The 10743-nt window shown below is 31.8% G+C and overlaps 1 protein-coding gene across 1 annotated transcript; it reads left to right on the top strand.

Annotated features, from left to right (window-relative positions):
- Window positions 1-3907: 3907 nt before the first annotated feature.
- LOC146908968 (V-type proton ATPase subunit B2) lies at window positions 3908-9636 on the top strand. Its single transcript, XM_085723857.1, has 14 exons — window positions 3908-4110; window positions 4262-4317; window positions 4473-4571; window positions 4863-4922; window positions 5795-5906; window positions 5982-6190; window positions 7006-7134; window positions 7480-7617; window positions 7752-7902; window positions 7993-8075; window positions 8520-8567; window positions 8819-8872; window positions 8959-9042; window positions 9142-9636. Exons 1-14 carry the CDS (start codon window positions 4056-4058, stop codon window positions 9325-9327), a joined length of 1464 nt encoding a protein of 487 aa, XP_085579983.1. The 5' UTR covers window positions 3908-4055; the 3' UTR covers window positions 9328-9636.
- Window positions 9637-10743: the final 1107 nt, after the last annotated feature.

Raw genomic sequence — 10743 nt, 5'->3', positions numbered from 1 at the left:
TCACACATTAATATCTCTGATAGCTATCAACTGAATTACATTTACGGGACAATTTTTCTTTTTAAAATTATGGATTATATAATATGTTTTTTTTCTTATTTGAAGAAACAAAAATGGTGTGTGTGTATATATATATATATATATATATATATATATATATATATATATATATATATATATATATATATACACTAGCAGAGACGTCTCTTTAGCACAATACGTACCAAAGAGGATGCTAAAAATACATAATTCCTATTAAACAATTACACAAACTAGCAGTCAGGCGATACCCAAACAAGTTAACTGGTCCGACCACCACTGCTAATAACCATAAACAAAAGCGGCATTATTAGCCATCAACCACCAGTATGAATGAAACTTAACATTTTCAATAAACTCTGCATTGGGGGTATGATAATTATTAAAAAGTCCATTATTACACTCATTCCACATTAGTCAAACACAAAGTAAATTAAGTGTTTTTTAAAATATATTAAGTGTGATCGAAGTATTATATTATTGTTTATCATCTTAATATGTTAATTTTTTTAAAAAATAGTTTTTAATGTTCGTAATTTGAAACCGAAAAGTAATCCTCCACTCTTTTCTCTCATAAACCCTTCATCTAAACACATCCTAAATTAATATGAATATTACACTTTGAAAATAGACCAAATATAAAAGGGTTAAATATGTTTGTTGTCCCTATAAAATTTGGAACTTTTAAGTTTAGTCCTTACTTAATTTTAATAATTTTTTTAGTCCCTATAAAAATAATTTACATGTAGTTTTAGTCCTTACTAAAAAGGGTTAATTATGTTCTTGGTCCCTACGAAATTGCGACCTTGTAAGTTTAGTCCTTACTTAATTTTAATAGCATTTTTAATCCCTACAAAAAAAAATTACTTATAATTTTAGTCCCTGCTAAAATAAATTTTGTTTAATTATCCTTAAACTCTTAAATTTTTTAACGATTCTTTTTATACAAGTTTAGAACCCTATGAAAGGTTCATTTACTAAAATCTATAATTTTTTAACATAAAATAAATTAAATATGAATTTTTTAAAACGACAAAAGTTTAAGATATAAGTAACAAAAATATGGACGTAGAAATCAAATTTTTGCGATATTTTTTTTGGAGGACCATTTAATAACGTTCTTAACACGCCTGTAAAAAATTGTTGAAAAACTTAAGAGTTTAAGCATAAATTAAACAAATTTGGATTGAGTCAGGACTAATATTGAGTGCAGAAATTTTTTGTAGGGATTAAAAATGCTATTAAAATTAAGTAAGGACTAAACTTACAAGGTCGCAATTTTGTAGGGACCAAAAACGTAATTAACCCTACTAAAAAAAAGTTTCTCTAATTATATTTAAACTCTTAAATTTTTGAATGACTTTTTTTGGACAAGTTTAGATTATTACAAAAAGTTCATTTACTAAAGTTTATAATTTTTTAACATGAAATTAATTGAATATGAATATTTTTAAAAGACAAAAGTTCAAGATAAAAGTAACAAAAACATGGACATAGAAATAAAATTTTGAGATAATTTTTTGCAGATAAACTTTTAATAATGTTCTTAACACTTCTGCAAAAAATTGCTCAAAATCTTAAAAGTTTAAGCATAACTAAACAAATTTAGATTTAGTAGGCACTAAAATTGAGTGCAGAAATTTTTTATAGGGACTAAAAACACTATTAAAATTTAGTAAGGACTAAACTTAGAAGGTCCCAATTTTATAGGGACCAGAAACATATTTAACCCAATATAAAATATAATCAACATAAAAGAAAAATGTTAAAGAATGTTAAAAGGAGAGTATTGCTAACATTATTCATAAAATAGTGGGTCATGTTAACAATTTGATTAAACCCCTCGGATAAACCCATTTTTAAATACTTAAATGAGTCATACACATATATATCACTTATTTATAATTTTTTAATAGCAGTACTTAACAAACACATCCTTCTAACTCAACACTTCACACAAAAAAAAAAAAATGAGAACTACTAATAATCCATCGATAACTTTGTATCATTACATTTTAATATTTAAAAAGAGTGAAACCCGTTGAGAAGAGTAATGAAATGTGTACTACTTGGTCCCACTTGTAAAAATGAGTAATAGATAAATTATTCTTGTTTAATATGTAAAGATAGTGGGACATATTTAATTACTTTTCATTGGAGTCCTTATTAGTGTATTGTCATTGGAGTCATTGAGTCCTTAATAGGTACTTTTATTAAAAAATTATAAATAAGTGATGTGTCACGTGGGGTCCATTTAGGGAGTCCTTGTTAGGGAACTACCATTGTGGATGCTCTTAGAGCATCTCCAATGGGGGTCCTTACTTAGCAAGGATCACTTCCCGTTAAGGACCCTCCATTGGAGGAAGAAAAAATGAGTCCTTGTTAAGGAACGAACAACTATATAAGGACCCTCTCTCTCCTGGGTAACTAACGGGTCCCACGTTTAAAAAAGTAATAAAATGTGTACTACTTGGTCTCACTTGCATAAAGGAGTAATAAAAATGTGTACTACTTTGTCCCACTTGTAAAAATGAGTAATAGATAAATTATTTTTGCTTAATATGTAAAGATAGTGGGACATATTTAAGTACTTTTCATTGGAGTCCTTATTAGTGTATTGTCATTGGAGTCATTGAGTCCTTAATAGGTACTTTTATTAAAAAATTATAAATAAGTGATGTGTCACGTGGGGTCAATTTAAGAAGTCCTTGTTAGGGAACTACCATTGTGGATGCTCTTAGGTATCCAACTTTATTATTCCTCAATGAAGTACTTCATAGGTATCAAGTCTTTTAACATGAGAGACCCTCCTATTGAGATGATCCAACACTCTATTTAACCTTCATTCTTATATTTGGTTAAATTAGTATAAATCTTACATTTTGAAAATAGAAATCACATTAAGTGGCAGAACATACATTAATTTCAATAATAAAAAATGTAAGTGTTGGAGAATGTTAAAAATGAAGTGTTACTAACATTCATCATAAATTAATGGATCATGATGAACCCTATAAGTAAACGGTTTGATTAAATCCCTCAGATAAATCAATCTTTGAATCGAATACCAGATTTTTTTTAAAATATTGTTGCTACTATTTTAACTAATGAAAAGAAAACTTTTTTGGAACATGAAAAAACATTTTTTTATGTAAAAAAACAAATTAGATACTACTATTTTTTACTTTATTTTTTTTATATTAAAAATTTAAGGGGAGGTGATCATCAAGTTAAAGTTTAGGAACATTCGACCTCAAAAAAATACTTAATAAAACCTTTTGGATGATATGTTTTACGATTAAGATCTTTTTTTTTGGAAAATGCTAACAAGTGCCCTAAGGGCATTGTTTAAGCATCTAAAAGTAGCAACTTTTGCATTGGAAATTGTACGGTTATGACTTTAACATGTGTTAGACTTGTATTTTCAAGACATAGTTTCTTTTTGTGGGTTCCTTAAACAATGCCCTTAGCGCACTTGTTAACAAGACCTTTTTTTTACCTCTTAGGTTCTAGTATTGTTTTACTGTTACTCCCTCTATTCCTTTTCTTTTGATGTTTTAGCTCTTGGCACAAGTTTTAAGGAGTAACTAAAGTATATAAATATTTACGTGTTTTTGACCAAAATGTCCTTATTTATCATTAAATTCACATGTGATAAACCAAAGATCACAACTACTTTAATAGTTTATGGTGTTTTCCAACAAGGGTAAACTTGAGAAAACAATGATAAATTCACTAAAACATCAAAAGTTTCTGAAATATAATTGAAACTTTAAAACATAAAAAAAAAAAAAAAAAAAAAAAAAAAAAGGAATGGAGCCAGTATCTGTTAGAGACAAATAATTGGGCTATTTCCTTGATGGTTCGTGCATTTGTTTGATCCAATCATCATCATCATCTATTAGATCTCTCTCAACATCAATCTCTCTCTCTTTCTCTTCAGATCAAACAATCACACACAGTTACGCTCTTCAGATCAATCATTCTGTGAAGGGTTCTTTCTTCAAGTTCCTGAAATGGGTGTGCCTCAAAATGCTCATGATGAAGATGGAACCTTGGAAATCGGAATGGGTCAGTTTCGTTTATACCATTTTTCTTGTTGATTTAACCAAAAAACACCACCAAGTTTGATGCTTTTTTCATTATGGTCGAAAAACAAAAGGAACAGTTTTTAAGGGCTATTGAATTTTTGAAGTTGATAACTTTTTTGTTTATGCTGCAGAGTACAGAACTGTTTCTGGGGTTGCTGGACCATTGGTTATTCTTGAAAAAGTTAAGGTAATTTAATCACCATATACTTATATTACTCTGTCTCTTTCAATTTTGATACGCTTGCTGCATATTTTTGAATTTTGAGGTTTTTTCAATGATGAATGAGGATGCTCTGGTCTGTGTATAGTGTGACTGAATTTTGTAATGATTAACTGATTCAGGGACCTAAGTATCAAGAGATCGTTAATATTCGGTTAGGAGATGGAACGACTAGGCGTGGACAAGTTCTAGAAGTTGATGGCGAAAAAGCTGTTGTTCAGGTGAGTAAGTGTATACTGCCTAGCTCTATATATATATATATATATATATATATATATATATATATATATATATATATATATATATATATATATATATATATATATATTATGAGGAGACATTGGCCTCTATATTCGACATGTAACCAAAATTTATAAGAATTCTATGTTGTTTCTTCGATTTTATGAGTTGATAAGAAAAAGTCTTCAGTGCTGTCTTTACTTTGTTCATGGTGTTGATTCTAATAACAAAAACTTGGCTTATATTATTTAGCTTTTTGTACCATTGCCTAGGTTTTTGAAGGTACATCTGGGATTGACAATAAATTCACAACTGTGCAATTTACTGGAGAGGTATAACCTGCTTGTTTCATTTACTAGTATACGTTATTTCAGAATTAAATGTGAAATTCTGTATGTGATTTCTCTTGTGAATATATCTTGAACGTATCTTCTGGTTCGTGACTTGTCCAAGAAACATTGTAAGTTTGTAACTCTAAATGGGTCAGACCTTTGTAATATGCTCACGTTTACTCTGAGAGATATATGTTGTGGTGGTTAACATAGAATTGGGTTAATCAGTGGTTTGTCTTTTAATGCGACGTCTTCTAAATTACAATAGTGAATAGATAAGAAAATAACAATCACATAAGCACATCTAAATTATTGTTAAATAACAGTACTTCAATCATGAATGCATTGCTTCTCAAGTAACTTATTGAATGATCAATTTTATGTTATGTATTTGTTTTTTGAGGGGTAACTTATAGAAGGGACTTTGGTTGTATAATATAGTACTTTTGGAAAACCAAGTAATCAAGAACATCAACTTCAATACAAAAATAGATGTAGAATTGTGGTTTACTAAAATTGTGCCGTTCATAAGGTTTGGCTTCTAAGAACTATTTAAGTCTTAAATTAGTTCTAGTGGGGTTTAAGTTTAATCCTTTGCAATCTGATTAAGTGCATGTTTGGAAAGTAAGATTTGCATGGTCCCGCCACAAATCTATCACGAAGCTATAAATACTAACTTCAAAGTCACTGTATATTAGGCCATTCCTACCGTGATTCCAAACAGGCTCTAATTTAATATGATTACTGTATCTCCTCCTACCAATTTATCCTTGTGTATTGATTGTTGAATTCTTTTTCATTTTGATTCCTTGACTCTCTGTTGATAAGTTCAACTGTTGACTCACATTTTTTCTCTCTTAATATGTTCACAGGTGTTAAAAACTCCTGTATCACTGGACATGCTTGGCCGCATCTTTAACGGTTCAGGAAAACCAATTGACAATGGTCCACCCATATTACCTGAGGCTTACTTGGACATATCAGGTATATAATTTTTTCCCGAGAGTTCTAAATCTGCAGGTTTGTTTTTGTCTTTTTAATGTTTTCCCGGCAATTCAGGAAGTTCTATCAACCCTAGTGAGAGAACCTATCCAGAAGAGATGATTCAGACGGGAATCTCTACAATCGATGTCATGAATTCTATTGCTAGAGGTCAAAAGATCCCTCTTTTCTCAGCTGCTGGTCTCCCCCATAATGAAATTGCTGCACAGATATGTCGCCAGGCTGGCTTAGTCAAGCGACTAGAGAAATCTGACAACCTTCTCGAGGTATTGCGGATGTATTAAAGTAATTTTACTCTAGCATGTTGCTTGTTCCTGAAATATGAGCGCTTCATACAATGTTACATGTATTTCATATTTTCCTTATTTTGTTTGTCTTTATATGAACCTGGCTAAGGCAATATGGGAACTTGTATTAATCAGCTGTAGTTTTTAGGGCCCAAAGAGAAGTAGCATATTTCTTCTAGCCTTTAGCTATTTTGTTCAATGTTGTTCTGCGATATGCTATTTAGTACAAAACATTGTCAAATAGCGGCTAGAGCAGCGTTATAGCACTGATACACAGCGGAATTTGAACAAACCACTATTTTCTGCAATCTGCGATTGACCGTTAATTTTGTTGCCTTGCACTCTTGTTAATGCTCATTGCACGTGCATCACTTTTATTTCAGGTTTTTATGCAGTGAGAGAGTAACTCTTATTTTTCAGTTTTTAATTCCTTGTGGGGTGCTTTTGAATCAGCTTATTTCCTGGTTGTTTATGGGGGGGCTACAAAGATTTGTGCTAAATTATAGTATTACATTTACTGACATGTTCTTGAAAACTGAAATTAAAATATTAATTGGAAAAGATAGTTTATAATTTTTGGTTCCTCAAAATAATGTTATGAAGAAGCTGACGAAATTTAATCGAAATGGCCTAGCTTGTTGTTTTGGCGCTTACGTATGATCTATTTGTTGTTATTGCCTTGAAGTTAATATGGCTATTTTCTACTTATTCATGTATTTGAACATATTACTTATACACAGTAAGATGAAGGTGGTTTTTCTAAATTCTAACAAAACTTATCCCAATATATACAGGGTGGAGAAGACGACAATTTTGCTATTGTGTTTGCAGCCATGGGAGTTAACATGGAGACTGCTCAGTTTTTCAAACGTGACTTTGAAGAGAATGGCTCTATGGAGAGAGTGACCCTTTTCCTTAATCTGGTAATGTTTAGAATCAGTATTCAATTGTTCTATTATTCTCATTTGTTTTTTTGTTTTTTGCCTTCCCATTATATTTTGTTCCCTCCCTTTAAATCCGACATATTTACATATTTGTAATAATCAATAAAAAATTAATCTTTTGCTTCGATAAGCTCAAGCACTAGTAAAATTCTGAACAATAATATTCTTTGGGAGCACCAATTGGTGGATGTGTCATGTTATGTATAACCTTACAATTGTTTTTAAGGATTATCATACTGTAATTTTCAAATTTGGATTTCTTAACATGCACCGACGAAATGATCCTTACCATGCTTGTTCTTATGCTGGTATGATTTATTGCAGGCAAATGATCCTACAATTGAGCGTATCATCACTCCTCGTATTGCTCTTACCACTGCTGAATATTTGGCATATGAATGCGGCAAGCATGTTCTTGTGATACTTACAGATATGAGTTCTTATGCTGATGCTCTTCGTGAGGTAATACGCCTTCAACTATAATTTTTAGAAAGAGGCAGCAAAGCAAAAGATAAAAACTTTTAACATACTTCTAAGTATTTTTTCGAACAATTTGATTGTCAATGAAACTATTGCTCACTTCTGGATCCTTTTAGGTATCTGCTGCCCGAGAAGAAGTGCCTGGTAGACGTGGTTATCCCGGTTACATGTATACAGATCTTGCAACAATATATGAGCGTGCTGGAAGAATTGAGGGTCGAAAAGGCTCCATTACGCAAATTCCAATTCTAACCATGCCTAATGATGGTGATGAAATATTATTAATCGTTGTCAACTCTCTTGCGTAATGCACTCTTAATTATGACTGATTATCTTTATTAAATCTCTACTATACAGATATTACGCATCCAACTCCTGATCTTACTGGATATATCACCGAGGGGCAGATATATATTGATAGGCAGTTGCACAACAGACAGGTTGGTTATATTGATGGTTTTGGCCGTTATATTGTACACATTGCTTGTTTAGTCACCTGAATACTGTACAATACAGTTTTTTTTTTCCTTTCTTTTTTTGCTGAATGCTACCTAACATTTATTACATTATGTGTGGTATTTACTATGAAATGGTAAATTATTTGATCATGTTTTTGATTGAAAGTTATTATTTTACATGACGCAAATAGGGCCTTAAGCCTGTAACAATTATTTAGAAATGGTTTAGTGTAATATTTAGGTATGTTGTGATTTGCAGTTATCTGTTAGGTCGCTAGAGATTTATATCATGTTCATTCTTGTATTTCTGCATAACATAAAATAAGACTTTCATTTTCTTGATTTACTCTATTCTTGATGTATTACATGGGTGAATTGCTTAAGAAATTTCAGACTGAAACTAAACACTTCCGTTTTTTTGAACAGATATATCCACCAATCAATGTCCTTCCATCTCTGTCTCGATTAATGAAGGTGAGGTTAATCTTGTCAATTTGGTGTCACAAGATTCCATCAATTGATAACTTCCTCTTAACTTTGTTTACTCTCGGATGAGCGAGACGTCCTTAGACTTGATTCGGTTCAATAATCAACCTTTAATCTTAGCTGAAATTTGTCACAATTCTGGCATTTTTATTTTTAGCTAAAGTAGGCATCACTCTCTTCAATTAAAAGTTATATTATGGGTTTTATATTCTAGTGACACATCATGGTTGTCTCTGCAGAGTGCCATTGGGGAGGGAATGACACGAAGGGATCACTCTGATGTGTCCAACCAGGTCATAAATTTTACGTCTTTTGTTTATCATTTTGAAATTTTCTGTCTATAAATTATCTCATTGGTGTCATTATGTCTTTTCGCCAGCTCTATGCAAATTATGCTATTGGAAAGGATGTTCAGGCAATGAAAGCCGTGGTCGGAGAAGAAGCACTTTCGTCCGAGGACCTGGTCTCTAATATTTTCCTTTAAGGATATTTTTGTTTATTATAGTGAAGTTGTCCTTGAAATAATGGTATTAATTAAGTTCCTTCTTTATTTTATTAACAGCTGTATCTGGAATTTCTGGACAAGTTTGAGAGGAAGTTCGTCGCTCAAGGAGCCTATGATACCCGAAACATCTTCCAATCTCTAGATCTTGCATGGACTTTGCTTCGGATTTTCCCTCGGGAGCTTCTTCATCGTATACCGGCAAAGACTCTCGATCAGTACTACAGCCGAGATGCTAGCAATTGATTCATTTATTTTGTTTCTCATCCAACAGTCCTTATTTCTTCTATTCAGCACATATGTTACATATAATAAAGGTCTGAGTGGCTCATATTTTGAATTTCCTCATATAGTCAGAGTGAAGACCCATAGATATTTTATTTGTTGTGCCAATTTTTTCCTGGGGTGGTGAGGATATTGGTTGATATCAATTTGGGATAGTGTTAATGGCATTGCGAAATATTCAGTGCAGTTAGGAGTTTTTATGATTTGCCTTGTAATTTGATTACTGAGAATATTATAATCAGGACAGTTATTTGTTGGTCACTCTATTAATTTTGGCTTTTTTGTATGATTAGTAAGTGAAAAGAACGTGACCGACAAATAAATACATTTTTAGGTCATATCTCATTCAATGTGTAGCTCCTCAACACACCACCTAATGTCTATGATTGGACATCTAGAGCATGGCATCCAATGGATCTTGAATAGACTTTGAAATCATCGTAGAATTTAGATTGAGTCTAATTCAAGGTGAGGTTTAGCTTGGGAAAGGAATGTTATTTTCCATCATGGGAAAGTTTTTTTGGATCATTGGATTATGTAAGGAACATAATATTATTATGGTCTGTCAGTACCAGAAATAACCACTCATCCTCTATTATCATCTTCCTCCTAGCCCCCACCACCTCATCGGACCTTCCACCGTGACCTTCCGCCGCCGTCTCTTCCTCTGATGCTACAGTTGCACACTCTTTGTTGACATTTTAGATCACATCATCTTCATATCCCCACACTGCAAACAGTACCACCATCATTCTCTCTCCTCCATTGTATTCTTTGAATTTCAAGAGTAAAGAGAAACTGTGTGTTGGTGCTGTGTATTCGATGGATTATTTGCTTGTTGGATCTTTTCCCAAGTCATATTCATTCACCACCACCAATATAAATTTATTTCTTCTTCCATTCTCATCGATCATGATACAAATTTTAATTGGATTTTTTTAATTTAATTTTACCATGCTTCATTGGATCTTTCTGGTTTCTGAGTTTAGTATTGAAAAAAAATGAAAGAAAATTAGTTTATGGGTTATAATATTGATAAATGAAAATTCTTGAAAATTTGGGGTTTTGTAAGAATCCCAAAAGAAAATTCTGAAGATGAGGATTTAATGAAAGAAAATTATTAATTCCGCCAGATTGGTGAAGATGAAGACAATATACCTGAATGATTCTAAAGATTAATAATTGAACCCAGTAATTATGTTAATTGATGTGAAGAAATGGAATCTAGTGTGGATAGACCATGATAAAATCAATACATCTCTTAAATCTAATGGTTAAATCTAAACTTTCCCATGGTGGGAAATAACATTCCTTTCCCAGGTTAAACCTCACCCTAATTCAATCCTACGAAATCAACTGGTAAGGTGAGAACTACCT

This window comes from Medicago sativa, chromosome 7 (assembly GCF_051527215.1).
Source record: "Medicago sativa cultivar Bolivia chromosome 7, Bolivia_mono, whole genome shotgun sequence".
Taxonomy (NCBI): domain Eukaryota; kingdom Viridiplantae; phylum Streptophyta; class Magnoliopsida; order Fabales; family Fabaceae; genus Medicago; species Medicago sativa.
Note: the sequence above shows the minus strand (reverse complement) of the source record. Positions and strands in the feature narration are given on the sequence as shown.

Coding starts and splice junctions, on each gene's coding strand:
- LOC146908968 (XM_085723857.1), top strand. CDS start 4,056: ATGGGTGTGCCTCAAAATGCTCATGATGAAGATGGAACCTTGGAAATC. Junction 4,111..4,261: donor AACCTTGGAAATCGGAATGG/GTCAGTTTCGTT, acceptor TTTATGCTGCAG/AGTACAGAACTGTTTCTGGG. Junction 4,923..5,794: donor CTGTGCAATTTACTGGAGAG/GTATAACCTGCT, acceptor ATATGTTCACAG/GTGTTAAAAACTCCTGTATC.